This window comes from Equus przewalskii, chromosome 6 (assembly GCF_037783145.1).
Source record: "Equus przewalskii isolate Varuska chromosome 6, EquPr2, whole genome shotgun sequence".
Classification (NCBI taxonomy): domain Eukaryota; kingdom Metazoa; phylum Chordata; class Mammalia; order Perissodactyla; family Equidae; genus Equus; species Equus przewalskii.
This window is the reverse complement of record NC_091836.1, coordinates 3,662,624-3,684,343: the sequence shown is the minus strand read 5'-3', so window position 1 is coordinate 3,684,343 and position 21,720 is coordinate 3,662,624. Positions and strand designations below refer to the sequence as shown.

Here is a 21,720-nt window from a genome sequence, read left to right as displayed (position 1 = left end):
GCGCGCGCCCTGCACTCCCGCCTCCTCGCTGCTTCCGTCTCCGCTCACCTCCTCCTCTCTCCCCCGCCGCCTCCTCCCGCGCTCAGTGGGAGACGGACGACACGGCCGAATACGTGAGTAGCGCCCTGTGGCCCCTGCTCCTCCCGCGGCCGGGCCGTGCTGTGCTGTGACCCCACCCCCCCCCATTCGGAGGGTCTCCTGCCCTTGGTTGCCTCTTGGAGCCGGCAGCCTCATTTACACGCCAGGCAAATGGGCATGGGAGCCCCAGGGGCACCTGCTGTGGTCCCCAGAGAAAGGACCTGGACCCCGAGGTCATCCCTGAGCTCTCTTACCCGGTGACACCTCGGTGACACGGGGCTCATTGTTGGTGTCCCCGGCCGTCCTCCTCTCCGCACCTCTGGGCCGGGTGTCCACGCAGCCTCCCCCGTGGGATGCACACCGGGCAGATCGGCACCGGGTCACATTCCAGTGTCCCCTTTGTTCCGGCCCTGGAGTGACGAGTGGGGTCACAGGGCCCAGGGTGGGAGAGGCACTTGCAGGGCCACCATTTCCAGCCTGCCCCCCACCCCCCGGGCTTTTTCAGGAGGCCCCAAGCCAGAGTCAGGACGGCTGTGTGACTTGGGGCAAGTTGCTGCCTGTCTCTGGGCTCTTTCTGCCTCTGTCGTGGGAGCTGCAGGCTCTTCCAGAGCTGCGAGTCTGATGTTCAATTTAGGGGGAAGTTCCCACCGCAGTCCCCCACCCACCAAGACCCCGGAGGGCCCAGGGCAGGAGACCCTCCTCATGCATCCTTGCTGCCCCCTCCTCGTGCTCCTGACGGGGGGCCACCCCGTGGTGCCCAGGCATGCCGGCCCGTGCTCGTGGGTGTGCATGCGTGGGGACATGGGCACACGTGTGACCGTGGGGGTGTGCACGGGCGTGCGTGCACGTCAGGCTGCTCTGTCGCTCACTGAACAAGCGGCGGCTTATTGAGCGCCTGCTGTAGACCAGATCGTGCGTGAGGGACAGTCACGGGAACCAGACACAAACACGCGTCCGGTTCCAGCCCTGGCGGGGACCCGGTGTAGCCAGCGGTGTCAGCTCTCCCGGCGGGCGGGTGGCAGAGTCCCGATTCCTGGCATTTGCCCATTTCCGTGGTGCCCATCCTCCCACCATGTCCATTTCAAGCCACCCAGGGAACGGGTGGTCACTGGTCATTGTGCCCTGGGGTCTTTCTACCCCGCGGATGCGGGAGACAGAATGACCTCGGGAGCGTAGATCGGGCTGAACGTGGGAAATAATTAGGAAGAGGTGGACTTTGAGTATTTACCACCTTCGTGGTTCATATTATTTATTGGGTCATAAGTTTATGTCATTTAATTTTTGGTAACGGCTTGAGTTGAGTCACTGGCTCATAAAACTCCTTGAAATTTAACGATTGGCTTAGGAGAGCCGGTGTAGGGGGGATCACCATCACACCGTGGGGGTAGTGGAGGCAGAGGGAACCGCATGTGCAAAGGCCCTGGGGCAGGACTATGCCTGGCGTGTTAGAGGAACAGCAAGGAGGGCGTGTGGCAGGAGCAGAGGGAGGAGGGGGAGAGAGGGAGGAGAGAGGGCAGGGAGGGGACGGGGCAGGTCGTGCAGGGCCTGGGGGACCGCGGGGAGGACTCGGCTTCTCCCCAAGGGAGGGGGAGCCTGGAGGGCTGCGGGTGGAGGAGGCAGCCCGACTCAGGGACTCCTGGGCGCCCTCTGGCAGGGTCTGTGGGGAGCACAGAGACAGGGTCTAGGGTGGAGGGGGCTGCGCTGGTCCAGGCGGGATGGCGGGGTGCCGGGCTGCGTGTGCCCATCTCCGCATGGACGTGCCGCGTGTCGGGTCTGTGCATGCGCTCGGGTGCACGTCTCCGCCGCGGACGGGGCCCCTCACGCGCCCGGCTTGTCCCCAGCGCGGGGAGGAGGGTGGGCAGGGCCGGTCCCCGCCCCCGGTGCCGCACTGACCCCAGCCCCGCCCACAGGAGATGGTCATCACAAACCTGCAGCCTGAGACCGCCTACTCCATCACGGTAGCCGCGTACACCATGAAGGGCGACGGCGCTCGCAGCAAACCCAAGGTGGTGGTGACCAAAGGAGCAGGTGCGAGACCCCCCCCCACGGCCCCTTTGCCCCCAGAGCGTCCCCCCAGAGTTCTTAAGCCCATGTGGGGAGATGGCAGGCTGTGCGGGGGCAGCAGTGAGAGCAAAGGGGTGGGGGCTTCTCAGGAGGGGATTCAGGCTCAGTGTGATCCAGCCACCTCATTTTTGTCGCCACCTCCTCACCCACTTAGCTCCAGCCAGAGGGAAACCGTGCACAGCCAACTGGACCCCCTTGTCCTTTGTCCCCTCCCGGCTCTCCCCGGGCTGTCCCTCCACCTGGATACCCGTCTTTGCTTGGCCTGCACCTCCTCTGGGAAGCCTTCCCCACCCCGACCCCACAGTCCCCAGCACCCTGTGCTGCCTCCATCACAGCTCTGACCACCCCAAGGGGGCTGTCTTTTTGGGGCATTGTGCCCATCTCCCCCACTGCCCCAGGAGGCCTCCTCTCCTGGCAGCCCTGCCTCAGTTTCCCTTGGGGACCATCACCACTGTACCTCAGTCTGCAAAGCCTGACGTTCCAGGCCACTGGACACAGCCCCTCTACACGCTGCTGCCAGCCCTCCCCATGCTGTTCCCTTCATCTGCCCAGTTTCTCTCCTCCAGTGTCCAGAGCCCGTGACACCTCCTCCAGGAAGCGTCCCCTGACACGTCCCTCCTCTCCTTAGAGCTGTGCTTGCCAAGCGGAACCCACTGTGTAGGCCATGACCGCTCACAACGTGGTCCATTCAAGGTCCTGATGAGTCCTGCAGCGGAGAAGCCTGGTCTCATTCGTAGAGCTCCTCCACCGCAGGACTTATCAGGACCTTGGCACACTGATTCCTACTCAGACCAGGAGAACCATGGGGCAGGGTTTTGCACACTCCCACGTCCCAGGGGTGTTTGTCCTGTGCCAGTGGGAGGCCAGGGGCAGATAAATGAGGAGCTGAATAGATGAGGGGCATCTGTGGGAGTTTTTCTTTGTTGGCTTCTCCGAGTTCTCTGCCTCCAGGACAGCCCCGCCTCAGGGCCTTTGCACTGGCTGTTCCCTCTGCCCGGAACTGTGTTTCCCAGATCTCCCCTTTGAATGAGGCTCCCCGAGACCTCCCCCCACCGACCCCGTGAAGAGCTACCACCCACCCCACACTCTGGGACTGACACCAGCCCCGTGTCCCCGCAGTGCTGGGCCGCCCCACCCTGTCGGTGCAGCAGACCCCCGAGGGCAGCCTGCTGGCACGCTGGGAGCCCCCGGCCAGCACCGCCGACGACCAGGTCCTGGGCTACCGCCTACAGTTTGGCCGCGAGGACTCGTCACCCCTGGCCACCCTGGAGTTCCCGCCCACCGAGGACCACTATGCCGCCCCGGGAGTGCACAAGGGGGCCACGTACGTGTTCCGGCTGGCAGCCCGTGGCCGCGGCGGCCTGGGCGAGGAGGCGGCTGAGGTCCTGAGCATCCCAGAGGACGCGCCCCGTGGCCACCCGCAGATCCTTGAGGCGGCCGGCAACGCCTCAGCCGGCACCGTCCTGCTCCGCTGGCTGCCGCCCGTGCCCGCCGAGCGCAACGGGGCCATCGTCAAGTACACGGTGGCCGTGCGCGAGGCCGGCGCCCCGGGCCCCGCCCGAGAGACCGAGCTGCCCGCGGCGGCCGAGCCGGGCGCCGAGAACGCGCTCACCCTGCGGGGCCTCAAGCCGGACACAACCTATGACCTGCAAGTGCGGGCCCACACGCGCCGGGGCCCCGGCCCCTACAGCCCCCCCGTCCGCTACCGGACGTTCCTGCGGGACCAAGGTAGGCGCGCGGGGACCCCCGCAACAGAGCCGGACCGGGCCTCGCGCCCACCCCCACCCCAGCCCCCTCCCCGTCCCCCACCCAGGTAAGTGGTCGGCTTCCTCATGGACGCTCGAGGCGAGTCCGGACCCCGAGGCGCCGGCGTTGGCAAAGGTGGGACGTGCCCGGGTGGCACCGCCGGCCCCACCCTCCTCCTCCTCCTCCAGCGACTTCTCTCTGCAGCTGCGCCGTCTCCCCGTCAGGGACTTGGGGCAGGGCCGGGCCAGGGCCAGGCAGGAAGGCCGTGGGCACGGGCACAGCGGACGACAGGGAGCGCCTGGGCCGCCCCCCGCCCCCCACCCGCCCTGACTCGCCTGCCCCTGGTGCTCACGGGCCCCTCTCTCTGCTCTCTCCCGCTCGGCCGCTGCCCGCACAGTCTCGCCCAAGAACTTCAAGGTGAAGATGATCATGAAGACGTCGGTGCTGCTCAGCTGGGAGTTCCCCGACAACTACAACTCGCCCACGCCCTACAAGGTGCGGCCCCTCGGGGGCGGGCGGGCCAGGTCAGGAGTCGGGGCTCGGGGTAGGGTTGGGGTTCAGCGGGACTCGGGCCTGAGTGGGGTCAGGCTTCAGCTGGGATCAAGGCTCAGTCTGGGGTTGGGGCTCAGTCAGGACTGAGACTTAGAACTGGGATCAGCTTGGGGTCAGGGCTTTAGCTGGGATTGAGGCTCAGTCTGGGGTCAAGACAGCCTGGGATCAGAGCTCAGTCAGGATTAGGGCTCAACTGGGACTGAGGATATGTCTGGGATCGAGGCTCAGCCTGAAGTCAAGACTTAACCTGGGATGAGGGCTCAGTCAGGATCAGGGCTCAGTCAAGACTGGGACTCAACTGGGATTGAGGATCTGTGTGGGATCAAGGCTCAATTAGGATTGGGATTCAGAGTTGGAGCTCAGCTTGGGGTTAGGGCTCAGCTGAGATTGAGGCTCAGTCTGGGGTTGAGACTTAACCTGGGATCGGGGCTCAGTCAGAATTGGGGCTCAGTAAGGATTGGTACTCAGCTAAGATTGAGAATCTGTCTTGGACCAAGGCTCAGTCTGGGATTAGGGCTCAGTCAGGATTGTGGCTCAGTCAGAATTGATTGCTGAAATTGAGGCTCAGTCTGGGGGTCAAGACTTAACCTGGGATCAGGGCTCAGTCAAGATTGGGGCTCAGTAAAGATTGGTGCTCAGCTAGGATTGAGGATCTGTTTGGGACCAAGGCTCAGTCAGGATCCAGGCTCAGTCTGGAGTAAGGGCTCAGCTGGGATTAAGGATCTGTCTGGGGTCAAGATTTAGCCTGGGCTCAAGACTCAGTCAGGATTGGGATTCATTCAGAGTTTGGGCTCAGCCTGGGACCCAACTAAGATTGAGGCTCAGTCTGAGTTCATGGCTCAGTCTGGGACTAGAGCTCAGTCACAGTTGGAACTCAGCTGGGACTGAGGCTCTGTATGGGATCAGGGCTCAGTCTGGGGTCAAGACTTAGCCTGGGATCGAGGCTCAGTCTAGGGTTGGGGCTCATTCAGAATTGAGACTCAGTCATAATTAGGGCTCAACCTGGGTTCAGGGCTCAGCTAGGATTAAGGATCTGTCTGAGGTTGAGACTTAACCTAGGGTTGGGGCTCAGTCAGAGTTAGGGCTGAGCCTGGGGTCAGAGCTTGGCTAGAATGAAGACTCATTTAGGGGTCAGGGCTCAGTTTGGGATTAGGGCTCAGTCAGGATTGGGACTCAGCTGGGACTGAGGCTCTGTCTGAGATCAGGGCTCAGTCTGGGGCCAAGACTTAGCCTGGGATCATGGCTCAGTTTGTCATTGAGGCTCAGTCAGAATTGGGACTCAGAACTGGGGCTCAGCCTGGGGTCAAGGCTCAGCTGGGATTAGGGCTCAGTCACAGTTGGAACTCAGCTGGGACTGAGGATCTATATGGTATCAGGGCTCAGTCTGGGGTCAAGACTTAGCCTGGGATCGAGGCTCAGTCTAGGGTTGGGGCTCGTTCAGAATTGGAACTCAGACATAATTGGGGCTCAAGCTGGGATCAGGGCTCAGCTAGGATTGAGACTCATTTAGGGATCAGGGCTCGGCTGGGATTAAGGATCTGTCTGAGGTAGAGATTAACCTGGGATTGAGGCACAGTCTGGGGTTGGGGCTCAGAGTTAGGGCTGAGCCTGGGGTCAGAGCTTGGCTAGAATGAAGACTCATTTAGGGGTCAGGGTTCGGTCTGGGATTAGGGCTCAGTCAGGATTGGGACTCAGCTGGGACTGAGGCTCTGTCTGAGATCAGGGCTCAGTCTGGGGCCAAGACTTAGCCTGGGATCATGGCTCAGTTTGCCATCGAGGCTCAGTCAGAATTGGGACTCAGTCAGAACTGGGGCTCAGCCTGGGGTCGAGGCTCAGCTGGGATTAGGGCTCAGTCTGGGGTCACAGTCGAGCAGGGTCGGGGCCGAGTCTGGGGTCGCGGCTCGGTCAGGGTGGGGGGTCAGCCCGGCACCCGCTGAGCCGGCCCCGGCCCGCAGATCCAGTACAACGGGCTCACCCTGGACGTGGACGGCCGCACGACCAAGAAGCTCATCACGCAGCTCAAGCCCAACACCTTCTACAACTTCGTGCTCACGAACCGCGGCAGCAGCCTGGGCGGCCTCCAGCAGACCGTCACCGCCTGGACCGCCTTCAGCCTGCTCAACACCAAGCCCAGCGTGGCCCCCAAGCCCGACTCCGACGGCTTCATCATGGTGTATCTGCCCGACGGCCAGAGCCCCGTGCCCGTCCAGTACGCTTGACCCCCCACCATCCCGCCCGGGACTCCCCCCACCCCCTTAGCCAGCTGTGTGACCAGGGCCGGCCGCTTGACCTCTCTGGGCCTCTTGTTTCCTGAGCGATCCTCCCAGCCCCATCTCAAGTGGTTGCCCTGAAGGTGCAGGGCCTCGTCACTAACCATGGCCCCGTGTCTGCTCCCCTGGCATTCCCTGATACCCCTGTGTGCCTGATGGGGTGACAAACTGGAAACACTCAGCCGCGTGGGAGTGGCAGTGACAGGCACCAGGGCTGGGGGGTCCCCAGGGAGGACAGGAGGACTCCACCTGGGAGGCAGAGAAGAATTAAGGGCTATGAGAATGTGTGGGCATGGAAACTAGGGCTTTGAAGGATGTATAGGAGTTCGAGAATGCAGGCTCTCTAGGCAGAAGGCACAGCTTGATTGAAAGCCTGGGGGCTCAAATCGGGAACTCTGGTCCTATGTGGCTGGGGGTGGAGGGGACCAGACCCTCGTATGAGCAGAGGGGAAGATTCAGAAAGGGGGCTCCCCGCTCACCCCTAGCCCCCCGACCCTTCATCTCCCGACAGGAACTACTTCATCGTGATGGTGCCACTGCGCAAGTCTCGCGGTGGCCAGTTCCTGACCCCGCTGGGCAGCCCTGAGGACATGGACCTGGAGGAGGTGAGGGCGCAGGGCCCGACCTGCGAGGCCCAGATGCATCCTGGCTCTCATGAGCTCTGTTGCTCCCAGGCAGGCTCTGAGCACCCCGCACCTCTGTTCCCACAGCTCATCCAGGACATCTCGCGGCTGCAGAGGCGCAGCCTGAGGCATTCGCGCCAGCTCGAGGCGCCCCGGCCCTACATTGCTGCCCGCTTCTCGGTGCTGCCGTCCACCTTCCACCCTGGCGACCAGAAGCAGTACGGTGGCTTTGACAACAGGGGCCTGGAGCCTGGCCACCGATATGTTCTCTTCGTGCTCGCCGTGCTGCAGAAGAGTGAGCCCGTAAGTCCCCAGTGGTGTCAGCCGGTGTCCAGCCATGCCCACCGAGTGAGCCTCAGCTTCCACGGCTCTGACCTCAGGGCCCCCTCAGCTGCCCATGGTCATGACTAGACAGCGGGAGGGACTTGAGATTTTGGAAAGGCTTTCTGGAGGAAGGGACTTTGGAACTGGGGCTTTGACGGATGCGTAGGAGTTTGACAAAGAAAAGGCATCTCCAAGACTTGCACCTGCAAAGGTCCAGAGGTGCAAGAGGAACAGAAAGGACTTCAGAGTGGCCGAAGAAGAGGGTGTGTGGGGAGAACGAAGATGGATCAGGGTTTTGGGAGCCATCAGAGAATTTGGAGCAGGGGCGGGTCACAGGTTGTGTTTGAGGAAGACACACCCGGCCGCCATGACGAGGCCGGACACTGATGAGGGTCCCCCCACCCTATCCCGTCCCTGCAGACGTTTGCGGCCAGCCCCTTCTCAGACCCCTTCCAGCTGGATAACCCGGACCCCCAGCCCATCGTGGACGGCGAGGAGGGGCTCATCTGGGTGATCGGGCCTGTGCTGGCCGTGGTCTTCATCATCTGCATCGTCATTGCCATCTTGCTCTACAAGAAGTGAGCCCCCCACCGGCCCCCCGTTGACAGGAGGGAGGGCTTCCTGGCAAGGAGGTGGGGGGGAGTCTAGAAAGATCCATCTCGGGGGGTCATCTCGGAAGTCCTCGGTGGTCCAGATTGGAAAACTGAGGCTCAGAGAGGTTAAGCCACTCGATCCAAGTCACACAGCCTGTGGGGGTGTGGTTCGTGGCAGGGCTGGGGTTCCAGCCAGGCCAGTGATTTGCCTTCTGATCAAGCGCCACCCTCCACTCGGCAAGATTGGGGTGGAGGCTGCCTCTGTCCCGTGAGATGAGGATAATAATTGTGGTGGCCACGCGGGACCCATCCCAGGCTAGAATGGGACGGCCGAGACACGGCTCCTGGTGGCGGTGGCGGGGGGACCCAAGCAAGGAAGCATTAGCCTCCGTTTTTTCGGAGGAGAGTTTCCAAGGCTCAGAGAGGTTAGGCAGGCCGCCCGCCGACGCAGAGCATGCCCTCATTTGTGTCCTTTTTCCTCCTCTTTCGCCTGGTTCTGCTTTCCGGAGCAGCAAGCCCGACAGGTAAGAGCCGGCCCCACCCCCAGGAGCCACGAGGCAGGAGGCTGTGGAGGGGGGACCGGGTGGCCCCATGCCCACGGCGGGAGGGGGGCTCCTGCTGCCCCCAATGGGCCGTGCTTGGTCCTGGGAGCCCCCATCAGGCGTGTGCATAGCCCGTTTCCCACCGGCTGCATGCACGTTTGTGGCGCCTGAACTGCATCCACGCGGGTGGACACGTGTCTCTGGGCACCCACGGGTCCTCAGCGCCACTTCTGCTCGCCCCCGCTCAGTAAACGCAAGGACTCCGAGCCGCGCACCAAATGCCTCCTGAACAACGCTGACCTCGCCCCGCACCACCCCAAGGACCCCGTGGAAATGAGGCGTATCAACTTCCAGACGCCGGGTAGGTGTCCATCCCAGGTGCCAGGGACGACTCTGTCAACGCCGGCCTGAGCCTGGGGTGGTGACATCCGCGGTTCCCAGGTTCCCACGCACGTCTGGGCTTGGAACCATCTCGGGTGGCGGTTCTGCTGAAAAATTGCAGCTCTGGAGAAATTGCATTTAACTGATGGCTCCTGGCTCTTCTGGGAGCTAAAAAAACACACACACACAAAAAACCCCTCATTTCTGGCAGGAAGGGCCGTGCTTCTGTTCACACTTCTAGTCTGAGGATCACTCAGGGGTGGCTGTTGGGGTTTTCGCACACTTTCTGGGGCGCGCCCCCAAGCAAGGCACACAAACGGCCCTCCCCACGCCCCGCGTCTCTCCCCTCCGTGGCTGCAAATGATCACGCTCCGCCCTGGCTTCATCATTCCCTGTAGATGAATGGGGTTCAGCTTTAGTCGCCTGCTGCACCTCGGGCTCCCGTCCTTGGTCATCATCCACACACTCGCCCGTCTCCTCCTTCTTTATGGGCCCATGCCGGCTGCTTCTAACCAAATAAGGGATTTTTTAATTTAACTGATGGCTGCTGTTCTCCCCTTACGAGGTCACAGAGCAGTTACATCTGTTCCTCTGCCCGCACCCTGGTCTCTGCTTCCTGTTTCTGAACTGGTCATGTTAACTCCAGCCAAATGGAGATAGGAGATGTTTGCATTTAACTGATGGCTGCCGTCCTCCACAGGGGGTCGTGAAAGTCCTCCTGCGGCACCCGGAATGTGCTCCCTTCTCTTTTCTCTTTGTAGACGGGCTTCTGTCCGTTCTGTTTCCATCCCAGTGAGGATTTTAAACTGTGCATTTAAAATGAGCATTTAACTGATGGCTGCTGTCCTTCTTAAAGCTCACGGCATGGGCCCATACGCCCTTCCCCCATCCCCAAATTTCCCCCTCGCCATCCTGCATCTCCTCCAGAATCCCTTCTGCTGACCCCAACAGGGGACCCAAGGCCGGGTTGGTCTGGGGGGGACATGTGGAGAGAAGAGCCCAAAGCTTTGGGGTCTCCCCAAGGTCACGGCTAAAAACCAGGACTGGGACACATGGCAGTGACCATAGGTTCTCAGCCCAGCGTCCCTCGTCATCGAAGCCGCTCTGCCCCGCCTTGCGTCCGTCGGCTGGCCGCCCGCAGCACGGGGTCGGGGGGCGGGTCCCGCGTGTTTTCATCTATTTATTGTTTGCTGTCTCTGCAGATTCGGGCCTCAGAAGCCCCCTCAGGGAGCCGGGGTTTCACTTTGAAAGTTAGTTTCTGTGTCTCTGTTCTCGGCTTCCTTTCGCCCTCGTTCGTTCTCATCCTCGGTCTCTCCATCCCGCCTCCTATCTCGCCCGCCCGTCCCGCGCTGGCTTCCCCCCGGGGGGAGGGTGGGGGGCGGGGGTCCCGGCCGGCGGGCCCTGTGTGGGGCGCTGGTGGCGGCCGCGGGTGTGTCCGCGGGAGGTTGGGGCAGGGATGTAGGCCAGGCACTTCCGTCCGTAGGACAGGAGCTGCCGCGTGCCGGGCGGGGGGACCCTCCAGGCAGACGGACACGGCGTCAGACCCCTCAGATGGGGGCTCGGGAACAGCCGGCCCAGCAGGGGCCACGCAGAGGGGCTCAGAGCGGCAGCTGTTTACCAGCCGGCCTGGCATCTTTTAACGGTTTAACTTTCCCTTACCTAATGGTTAACGGCTCAAGCCGGGAGCTGGCGGTTTAAGTTAGCTCGGGGTCGATGGAGCTGCAGAGAGGTTGCGAGTCCGGGCGCAGCCGCCAGGCCCCCCGGACAGGAGAGGGGCCTGGCAGACCCAGGTTTCGGGGAGACAGAGCCAGGCCCCCCCTCCTCCCTCCAGCACCGCCCCCCGGGGCTCCAGGATAGGGAGGTCACCCGTCCCCATCCCAGATGAGAAAAGGAGCCCTCGGGCTCACGGCCCCAAGCAGGTGCACAGAGAGATGGGGACCCCCCTCCCCACAGTGCACACACACGCTGTGTCCCCCGTCCCCCATCCCTCAACTCTCCCTGGCAGGGGACTTTTCGGTCCCTCTGTTCGGAAAGAGACAGCGAGGGTGTCCACCTCGCTCCCCACCCCGGGGACGATGTTTCTGAAGACCCAGCGGGGTGCATCTCCTCCTTCCTTTCTGTGTCACCTGCCGGCTTCTTGCCACCAGGCACCAGGAGCTGGATGTCCTCCGGGGCGGCCCCTGCATCCCCAGCCGGGTTGGGGGAACCGGGACGGGTGGACACTGGGAGCCGAGGGTGTCGGGCTCGCCCGGCCGGGAGCTGCAGCCTCCAGCACCCCACCTTCCGCCACGCGGGCCTGGGGTCCCCGCCCCCGCCACCCCGTCTAACGCAGCTCGTCCATCGCAGACTCACACTGTAGAACAGCTCCCCGCCCCCGGCCCTGGGGCCGCCCCCCGAGTGACCGTCCCGCGCCGGCGGGGTCTGCTCTCCCCGCAGGCATGCTCAGCCACCCGCCCATCCCCATCGCGGACATGGCCGAGCACACGGAGCGGCTGAAGGCCAACGACAGCCTCAAGCTCTCCCAGGAGTACGAGGTGAGCCGGCCCCGCCTCCCGCCCTCCCCGGCCTGGTGGGCGCCGTGCGCCCTGACGCCTCCCGCCGCCCTTGTCCCCGCAGTCCATCGACCCCGGCCAGCAGTTCACGTGGGAGCATTCCAACCTGGAAGTGAACAAGCCCAAGAACCGCTACGCCAACGTCATCGCCTACGACCACTCCCGCGTCATCCTCCAGCCCATCGAAGGTAGTGCACGGGGCCACCTCCTCCTCCCCCACAGGGTGCACAGACTCCACGCCCCCTCTCGGGCGCGAGTCGGGGCCAGCATGGACAAGCGAGGGGACAGATGGGGAAACTGAGGCCTGATTCTGGCTCCGCTGCAGCCAGAGGCCACTGGGAATTTTCAGATATGTATTTAACTGATGGCTGCTGTCCGTAACATCCTTCTCCCTGTTCCTCTACATCTGGTTCTCTTGCCCAGAGCATGTTTGGTAACACCTGGGGACATTTTTGTGGTCCCGATTTGGGGGAGGGGCTGCTAGTGGTATCTATAAGATGGAAGCCAGGGCTGCTACTCAGTACCCTACAATACTGGTGTGACAGCCACCACCACAGAGAACGATCTGGCCCCAAATAGCAGTAGGAGGAGAACTACGAAGATTTCCTTGGGGACAGATTGGGCCAATCCAGGAGGGCTTCCTGGAGGTGGTGGGCCAGGCAGGCAGAGCACCCCCACTGATGTCTGGCTTCCTGCCCCGGCCGCAGGCATCGTGGGCAGCGACTACATCAACGCCAACTACGTGGACGGCTACCGGCGGCAGAACGCGTATATCGCCACGCAGGGCCCGCTCCCGGAGACCTTTGGCGACTTCTGGCGGATGGTGTGGGAGCAGCGCTCGGCCACCATTGTCATGATGACCCGGCTGGAGGAGAAGTCACGGGTGAGGCCTGGATCCTGCACCCCACCCCGAGACCCCGGCCTGCCCCGGCCCATGCTCACCTCCGTTCTCCCGCTCGCTGCAGATCAAATGTGACCAGTACTGGCCCCACAGGGGCACGGAGACCTACGGCTTCATCCAGGTCACGCTGCTGGACACCATCGAGCTGGCCACGTTCTGCGTCCGGACGTTCTCCCTGCACAAGGTCGGGCTCTGGCCCGGATGGGGGATGATGGGGCTGGACCAGGTGGAGCAGTGGGTGGGTTTAGGACAGACCCCCAGGTGGACCGCCCTGTGTCCAGGAGGCAGCTGGGCCCCCGAGGCAGGCGCTCAGGGGCGTGGCGGTCCAGAGGCGTGAATTCGGGCATCCTCTGACCGCGGGTGGCAGCCACAGTGACAGGCGGTGTCCCCGTGGCCTCTAGAATGGCTCCAGCGAGAAACGCGAGGTCCGCCAGTTCCAGTTCACGGCGTGGCCGGACCACGGGGTGCCCGAGTATCCGACCCCGTTCCTGGCTTTCCTGCGGAGAGTCAAGACCTGCAACCCGCCTGATGCCGGCCCGGTCGTGGTCCACTGCAGGTGCGCCCGTCAGGCCCGCCCCGGCCTGGCCCCACCCCCAGCACCCAGCCCCGCCCCCTATGCGCAGCCTGGCCCCGCCCCCAGCCCTGCCCCTGGCCCTGCTCCCAGCCCAGGCCTGGCCATGGCTCTGCCCCCATGCTCAGCCAGCCCTGCCCACTGCAGCCGGCCCCGCCCCGCCCACTGCACCTCGCCCCACCCCTGGCTCCAGCCCCGCCCACTGCACCCGGCCCCGCCCCCAGCTCCAGCCCCGCCCACTGCACCTCGCCCCACCCCTGGCTCCAGCCCCGCCCACTGCACCCGGCCCCGCCCCCAGCTCCAGCCCCGCCCACTGCACCTCGCCCCACCCCTGGCTCCAGCCCCGTCCACTGCACCGGCCCCGCCCCCAGCTCCAGCCTCGCCCACTGCAGGTGGCCCCACCCCTGGCTCCAGCCCCGTCCACTGCACCCGGCCCCGCCCCCAGCTCCAGCCCCGCCCACTGCACCTCGCCCCACCCCTGGCTCCAGCCCCGTCCACTGCACCCGGCCCCACCCCCAGCTCCAGCCTCGCCCACTGCAGGTGGCCCCACCCCTGGCTCCAGCCCCGCCCACTGCACCCAGCCCTGCCCTGGTCTGGCCCCACCCCCGGCTCCAGCCCCCACCCCTGCACCGGGCCTCAGGCCTGGTCCGTCCCCAGCCCCGCCCTTGCCATGCCATGCCTGAAGCCCTGCCCCTGCCCCAGCCCTCCCCGCAGCCTGCCCTGCTCCCCTGCCAGGCCCCACCCATACCCCAGCCTGGCCCCGTGCCCAGCCCCGTCCCTGGCCCCAGCCCTGGCCCTGCTCCCCAGCCCACGCCTGGCCATGGCCCCGCCCCCAGCACCCAGCCCTGCCCCTGGCCCTGCTCCCTGGCCCTCCTTCCCCGCCCAGGCCCGGCCATGGCCCCGCCCCCGATGCCCAGCAAGCCCAGCCCACTGCACCCTGTCCTGCCCTGGTCTGGCTCTGCCCCTGCCCGAGCCCCGCCCACTGCCCCGGGCCCCAGGCCTGGCCGTCCCGCGCCCACCCTCACCCTTGCCATGCTGTGCCCCGAGCCCTGCCCCTACCCCACCCCTCCCCACAGCCTGCCCTACCTGGGCCCCCTGTTGTGGTCCACTGCAGGTGCGCCTGCCCTGCTCCCCGTCAGGCTCCGCCCGTACCCCGGCCTGGCCCCACCCCCCATGCCCAGCCCCACACTATGCCCTGCCCCTTCCTGTGCCATGCCCATGCCCCACCCATGCCCCGCCCCTGGCCACGCCCCATACCCCAACTACACCCTGCCTACCCTGTGTCCGGCCCCCACACCCCACCCCTCACCCCACCCACACACCTCACCCCCTCCCCCATGCCATGCATTGCCCTGCGCCTCGCCCCTACCCCACAGCCCGTCCCTCCCCCGGGGGCCCCTGATTGCCACCTCTGTCCTCGCAGCGCCGGCGTGGGCCGCACCGGCTGCTTCATCGTCATCGACGCCATGCTGGAGCGCATCAAACCAGAGAAGACGGTGGACGTGTACGGCCACGTGACGCTCATGCGGTCCCAGCGCAACTACATGGTGCAGACCGAGGACCAGTACAGCTTCATCCACGAGGCCCTGCTGGAGGCGGTGGGCTGCGGCAACACGGAGGTGCCCGCCCGCAGCCTCTACGCCTACATCCAGAAGCTGGCCCAGGTGGAGCCGGGCGAGCACGTCACCGGCATGGAGCTCGAGTTCAAGGTGCGAGAGGGCGACGACGAGCTGGAGGCCAGAGTGGCCCCCTGGCGATGGGGGCCAGAGGGTGGTGGTGGGGTTGGCATTTCTCCACCCTCCATTCCACCGTTGGTGCTTGGGCTGAAAACACCCAGCCCTGCCCATCCCCAGAGAGAGCAGGCCTGCTATGGGGGCTGCGCTGACCATGGCCCCCACCTCCTCGTCCACACAGCGGCTGGCCAACTCGAAAGCCCACACGTCCCGCTTCATCAGTGCCAATCTGCCTTGTAACAAGTTCAAGAACCGCCTGGTTAACATCATGCCCTACGAGAGCACGCGGGTCTGCCTGCAGCCCATTCGGGGCGTGGAGGGCTCCGACTACATCAACGCCAGCTTCATCGATGGCTACAGGTGCTTCCCCTCTGCCCGGCGATGCTGGGGCCCCGGCCCTCCCCGTGAGGGGCCTCCGGTCTAGTGCGGGAGACAGCTGGACAGACACCGCCAGCCCCGGGCATCACAGTGAGGCGGAGGGAATCTTTAGACGTGTATTTAACTGATGGCTTCTGTCCGTAACGTGGTTCCATGTGTTGTTGTGCATTAGTGGTGCTCCATTTGGGCAGTTCTGCCACTTATGAAATTTGGCAACGTTGGGACATTTTTCATGGTCGTGATGTGAGTGGGGGGGTGGCCACTACGGGTATCTATTGGTTAGAGGTCAGGGATGCTGCTCAACATTCAGAACTTGGGCTGTGCAAGCAGCTGACGGTATTCTAAGGGCCCTCGAGGAAGGTGGAGGAGGAAGGCAGGAGGGGTCAGCAGGCGGCTAACGGGGAGTCCTGGTTTGGTTCTGAGCCACCGGGCAGCGTCTGTTCCCAGGCCTCAGTGTCCCCGCCGGCCCTGGACTCACGTGGCGCCCCCCCCACCCCCCGCAGGCAGCAGAAGGCCTACATTGCGACGCAGGGGCCGCTGGCGGAGACCACGGAGGACTTCTGGCGCATGCTGTGGGAAAACAACTCCACCATCGTCGTGATGCTCACCAAGCTGCGCGAGATGGGCCGGGTGAGCCGGGGGCCGCGGAGGGTGGGCGGGGGCCCCGCGGGGCCCAGGCGGGGCTGACCACCGCCGCCTCCGTGTCCTCGACAGGAAAAGTGTCACCAGTACTGGCCAGCTGAGCGCTCCGCCCGCTATCAGTACTTTGTGGTGGATCCGATGGCGGAGTATAACATGCCGCAGTACATCCTGCGGGAGTTCAAGGTCACAGACGCCCGGGTGAGTGTGGGGACACGTTCCTGGGAGGGACTGGAACCCAGGCTGGACTCTACAGGCTGCTGGAGAGAGCTTCCCTAGTTGGGGGGAGATGCAAAGGCCCAGGGGCAGGAATAAGCATCGTGGGTTGGGAGGAAGAAGAATGCGTTGACCAGTTGGGTGACCACTCCTGCCACCAAATGGGTGGAAGAGAGGACCGTGTCCCTGTGCTGACCCCATCGTGTCCCCATTGGAGCATGTGAAGCATCGCTCACTGGAGACATGACCCAAGGCTGTCATGTAAAAGGGAGTGAGAGGGGCGTCCTCCTGGAAGCAACGACTCGTGGAGGATAAAGTTGGAGGGCTGAAAACAGGGTGGGGGAGTTTGGACAGATTGCTGGTGCCACGTGGTGGAGACCGGACCTGTAGAAGGGAAGAGGGTGGCGCAGGGTGGGAGTCAAGTGGCGGGGAATTGGCACCATTGGGTGGGGAGAGATGAGAATGGAGAGTGGACGGTGTTGGCGGGTGAAGACCCAAGGGAGGATGGCGGTGGTGGGTGGTGGGAGGAGAGCACGTGTCAGATGGCAACTGGTGAAGACTGACAGTGGCCGGTGGCCCTATTGGGCGACAGAATATCACAGTTAGTGGTGGAAGAGGTGTTGGAGAATTTGGGGGTAGGATGATGGGGGGTGGGGAATGTCGGTCAAGGTGTCGCCCGTGGGTGGCGAAGCCGGTCGAACAAACAGCATCATTGGGTGGTGCGAGATGGTGCGGTCGGATTGGTGGAATGTGGGATTGGGGAGTCAGTGGAAAATAGGAAGATGGTTGGCCAGCGAGGGATGGAGACAGTCAACGGAGAATGGCTTTGACTGGCAAGAACCATGAACGTTCAGTGATCAACGGTAGTAGTGCTATTGACGGTCAAGGTAAAGGAAGACGGGATTCGAGAAGCGAAGCGTTAGGCGGTGGAGGATGGAGACAGTCAAGGTAGGCTGGTGTCACTAAATGGCCCCGTTTTGATGCAGAGAATGTGATTGGGAAGTTGGGACGAGGGGTAAAGGAGGATAGAGGATGTCGTGGAAGATGCCGCCCTCCGATGGTGAAGAGCGTTGAGTGACTAGTGATGAGTTGTGGAAAGTGGCGCCATTGGGTGGTGATGGATGGAAGGTGGCAGAGAGCGAAGATGTTGGATGGCACCGCTGGGGAGTGGGAAGATAGGATTGGAGAGAAGGATGGTTGAGTGGAGGGGGATGGAGAAAGTCAGTGGAAGGGGCCATCACTGGGTGATCAAGGATAATGAATTATCAGTGCAGGATGGTAAAGTGAGGAGGTAATGGCGTTAGGTGGCACTTTTAGGGGAAAGAGGATGATGAGTAGTCAGTGGTGACGGATGGAAGATGGCGCTGTTGGATGGTAAAGGATGGAGGGTGATGGTATTCTGCTGGGTTGATGCAGAGTGGGGGATGACAGAGGATCATGGACACGGAGAATGGGACCGAGGAGGGCAGTTGGGTGCTCTGTGGGTTGACAAAGCATGGAGGATGGCAGAGAATGGTGGTGTTGGATGTCACAGTGGGTCTGGTGGATGGGATTGGAGATGTGGAAAGAGGAGCCATGGCGGGTGGGAGGTGGACAGTGGCCGTGTAAGATGGTGCAGTTGGATGGTGAAGGCAGAAGGCGGCGGCGGCGGAGGACGTTGGCATCCTTGGGTGGTGAAGGTGACACAGGAGCGTCTCAGTGCAAGATGGCGCCATTCGCTGGGGAAGGACAATGAGTCGTCGGGCTGGACGGCGGATGGGACGGGAGGTTGGAGGATGGGGTCGGAGGCTGGCGGGAGCAGAGGGCCTCCGTGACCTCGCTGAGGGTCCCTCTCCGCTCCAGGACGGCCAGTCCCGGACGGTCCGGCAGTTCCAGTTCACGGACTGGCCGGAACAGGGCGTGCCAAAGTCGGGGGAGGGCTTCATCGACTTCATCGGCCAAGTGCACAAAACCAAGGAGCAGTTCGGCCAGGACGGCCCCATCTCCGTCCACTGCAGGTGAGCTGCCCCGCCCCGAGTCCCAGTTCGGGCTCTTTTCATCCCGAGGGGACCAGGCCGTCAAATCGGGGCTGCGGAGTGCCCGCCCCTGACCTGCCCCGCTCCCCGCACAGTGCCGGCGTGGGCAGGACCGGCGTCTTCATCACGCTCAGCATCGTGCTGGAGCGGATGCGCTACGAAGGCGTGGTGGACATCTTCCAGACCGTGAAGATGCTGCGGACCCAGAGGCCAGCCATGGTGCAGACGGAGGTGAGGACGCGGCAGGGGACGCGCAGCCCGAGCCTCGGTCTCCCCCTCTGTGAGGGGGGCACAGCCACCCTCAAGTCTCTGGGTTGTTGTGGGTGCAAGGTCCCGGAACCAGTCAACCCTTTGGACGCAGGAGTAGACGTTGGGGCCGGCCTGATGGCGCAGTGGTTAGTGCACACGTTCCACTTTGGCGGCCCGGGGCTCGCCGGTTTGGAGCCCGGGTGCGGACATGGCACTGCTTGGCACGCCATGCTGTGGTAGGCGTCGTCCCACATGTAAAGTAGAGGAAGATGGGCATGAATGTTAGCTCAGGGCCAGTCTTCCTCCGCCAAAAAAAAAAAAAAAAAAGGATTGGCAGCAGATTTTAGCTCAGGGCTAATCTTCCTCAAAAGAAAAAAAACAGTAGGTGCAAGTCCAGAGCCGAGAAGCATCCCTCGGAGTAGACAGAGAGGGGTCCGTCGGGGTCCCAAAGTCTCAGCAAGCTCACGGCTCAGCTGGGACCCTGGCACGGGCCGCACATCCTGAAGTCCCAGCAGTCCCCAGATGGGGAAGGCGAGGCCCAGAGCGGGGAGGGACCTCCCTGCGCCCGCGTTCCTGTTGGGCATTTTAACAACGTCCTCCAAACTCTCCTGTCTCTGGGGAGACACGGGGGCCCCCAGGGAGAGATGGCAGGTGGAGGGGACGGCTGAGCAGCCATGTCTTAAAAGATGAGGAGAGAACATTCCGGAAGGGCAAGGGGGTGTCAGTGTGCCCCTGAGGGCCATGGGGAGCCATGGGGGGCTTCAGGGCAGCGGAGGCGCTGACCGAGCCCGGGTTCCCGTCCCCTCCCGCAGGACGAGTACCAGTTCTGCTACCAGGCGGCCCTGGAGTATCTCGGAAGCTTCGATCACTATGCAACCTAAAGCCATGGTCGCCCCCGGCCCGACTCCACCGGCCCCGGATGCGTCTGCCCGCGCCGGGTGGGCCCCCAGAGGCCCGGACCCCCGGCGGCCAGGGCGGGAGGCGGCGGCGGCGGCGGCCTCATTTCTGCAGGGTCTCTGGGAACGACGCGGCCCCTCCGGCCCCACCGCGTGCGGCCCCCAGTGACCTCCCAGGACGCCAGCGGCCGCCTTCAGATACTTGCCACATTCCTCTTTTCCTTCCGATTCCAAAACGAGAGATTCCGGGGTGGGGGGGTGGCGGGATGGTGACAAACAGGGGTCCTCCCCAGAACCAGAGGCGGGTGGGGGTCCGTGACCCGGGCCCCTCCGCCTCCTCCGGGGAGCCCTCCGGCCCTGCAGCCCCCGGGGGGGGCACCGGGCTGGGGGGCGGGGGGTCAGCGCGCAGAAGTCAACTTTCTTTTCAAACTCGGTGTAACCGTATCCAGTGACTTTTCTTTTCTTTTTTTAAATAGTGTATTTTTTTCGATTTTTTTTTTAAAAGAAGAAACAAACAGGAAAAAAAAAAAACAAACCAGAGACTTGCCAGTCCATGAATTTAAACAGAAAACCTTGGCTTATTCCTGTCCTGTTCACAGACAGGTTATTTTTTCACCGTAGGCGGACGTGGTGGCCGTAGCCGCAGGTGCGCAGGGCGGCGGCCGCCCCATCTTCTTTTTCCGTGGGCCTCGCTCGAGAAGAAGACGTCCTTTTGCTCCCGGTTTCTTTTCTTCCTTCTTTATCTTTTTTTTTTTTAATTACATTCTGAGACATATCAAGGACAGTGGGGAGGGTGGGGCAGCGGGGGGACTGGGGCCCACCAGCGTTGGGTTTGAACCCCGCGGGACGGGCGCTGCCACGGTGGAGATGGCCGCGACCCCCCGCCCGCGAGGAAGAGGACCGAACCAACCAGCTGCCCCGGATCAGGGACCCCCATCCCCCCTGGGACTGTGGGGCAGTTTGGGGGCAGAAACAGAAGGATGGGTTCCCCCCCACCACCCCCAAGTGAGTTTTTCTGTTTGTACGAGAACGGGTCTGCCGTTGCTTTCAACGCTGCTTATCCAGACGGAAGCAGCTGGGTCCCACCTGTGTATGTAGATATATCGAATTTGTATTAAAGGAACATCGTCCGAATCCGGCCGGTGGTGGTGTCTTTGTCGTGCCCCCCGCCGTCCGTCCTGTGTCATCCGGGGGCGGGCGGGGGCCCCGAGAGCCAGTGTGTTCCCGTTTCTGTTGTGTAAACGGTCCGAGGAGGAGTGGGGCTCAGAGAGGTGGTGCTGCTTGTCCGAGAGCACACAGCGTCTACAGGGCCATGCCGAGATGTGAACCCAGAAGCCCAGCCCTGGACCTGCAGTGGCCACTTCGCATTCTCATTGAGAATAGTGATCACTGAGTGTCACATGGGATGGGTCTCTGAGATGAGAGTCATCGGCCCAACTTACAGATGAGGAAACTGAGGCTCAGAGAGGGGCAGGCACCAACTCAGTCCCTGATGAGTTTGACGGAGCTGGGATTTGTGTCCGGGTCAGTCTCATCCACAGCCCCCAGATGCTGGGCTGGCTTCTGCAGAAGGGCCGGTGATCGAACTGAGTCCACTGGGTTGGGAGCACCATTTCTTCCCAATGCTCTGGGCCACCCAAGGAGTGGCCCCTACTCTGAGCCGGAGTCAGACCCCACGGGATGGAGGGTGAGCAGTTCTGTGTCTACACCCTTGCCCCAGTCCCTTCCCTGTTTGGCATGGCAGGCCCCCATAAGAGCAAGAAATGGGATGAAAGATGGCCCCATGGTCACAGAGAAGCTCCAGGGATGAGAAGGGGTGGGTCTTAGTGAAGGTGGGGGCCCAGCCTAGGAAAAAGTGGGCCACTCCTTTCAGAAACCATGAGACCCAGTAATCAAAAATAAATATAGGGGCCGGCCCAGTGGCGCAGTGGTTAAGTGTGCATGTTCCGCTTCGGCGGCCCGGGGTTCACCGGTTCAGATCCTGGGTGTGGACGTGGCACCACTTATCAAGCCATGCTGTGGTAGGCATCCCACATAGAAAGTAGAGGAAGATGGGCACGGATGTGGGCTCAGGGCCAGTCTTCCTCAGCAAAAAATAATAATAAATATGTATATAGAAGATATAATGCCATTAATAAGCTTAGTCAAATAGATTTCTCAAACCCCATATCTGCCACCCCCAAATTCCAAACACACGTGGAACAGTTATAAAAATCAGCAAGGGAGATCTTCACAAAGACCGAGAAACAAATATCAGATAAGATAACCTGATCTTGACCCCAGGGAGTAGATTCTGTAATTATGTTAGCCTCCTCTGAAAAGGCCTACGGGGGAAATTTTAAAATACATTTCTAAATAAGTCATGGCTTAAAGAAGGAATCAGTATAGAAATAAAGT

At 62.7% G+C, this 21,720-nt stretch overlaps 1 protein-coding gene across 1 annotated transcript in view; it reads left to right on the top strand.

Annotated features, from left to right (window-relative positions):
- PTPRS (protein tyrosine phosphatase receptor type S) overlaps positions 1 to 20,457 on the top strand; it is a 96,056-nt gene extending 75,599 nt beyond the window's left edge. The window contains exons 13-35 of the mRNA XM_070624721.1: positions 87 to 113; positions 1,989 to 2,106; positions 3,262 to 3,870; positions 4,286 to 4,383; positions 6,396 to 6,649; positions 7,222 to 7,315; positions 7,421 to 7,636; positions 8,078 to 8,235; positions 8,763 to 8,774; positions 9,041 to 9,153; positions 10,376 to 10,423; positions 11,610 to 11,707; positions 11,790 to 11,913; positions 12,433 to 12,608; positions 12,691 to 12,810; positions 13,028 to 13,182; positions 14,621 to 14,906; positions 15,112 to 15,290; positions 15,812 to 15,938; positions 16,023 to 16,148; positions 18,006 to 18,160; positions 18,274 to 18,409; positions 19,240 to 20,457. Coding sequence (XP_070480822.1) covers positions 87 to 113; positions 1,989 to 2,106; positions 3,262 to 3,870; positions 4,286 to 4,383; positions 6,396 to 6,649; positions 7,222 to 7,315; positions 7,421 to 7,636; positions 8,078 to 8,235; positions 8,763 to 8,774; positions 9,041 to 9,153; positions 10,376 to 10,423; positions 11,610 to 11,707; positions 11,790 to 11,913; positions 12,433 to 12,608; positions 12,691 to 12,810; positions 13,028 to 13,182; positions 14,621 to 14,906; positions 15,112 to 15,290; positions 15,812 to 15,938; positions 16,023 to 16,148; positions 18,006 to 18,160; positions 18,274 to 18,409; positions 19,240 to 19,308 — 3,498 coding nt within the window. The 3' untranslated portion in view covers positions 19,309 to 20,457. The remainder of the gene's footprint in view (positions 1 to 86; positions 114 to 1,988; positions 2,107 to 3,261; positions 3,871 to 4,285; positions 4,384 to 6,395; positions 6,650 to 7,221; positions 7,316 to 7,420; positions 7,637 to 8,077; positions 8,236 to 8,762; positions 8,775 to 9,040; positions 9,154 to 10,375; positions 10,424 to 11,609; positions 11,708 to 11,789; positions 11,914 to 12,432; positions 12,609 to 12,690; positions 12,811 to 13,027; positions 13,183 to 14,620; positions 14,907 to 15,111; positions 15,291 to 15,811; positions 15,939 to 16,022; positions 16,149 to 18,005; positions 18,161 to 18,273; positions 18,410 to 19,239) is intronic.
- Positions 20,458 to 21,720: the final 1,263 nt, after the last annotated feature.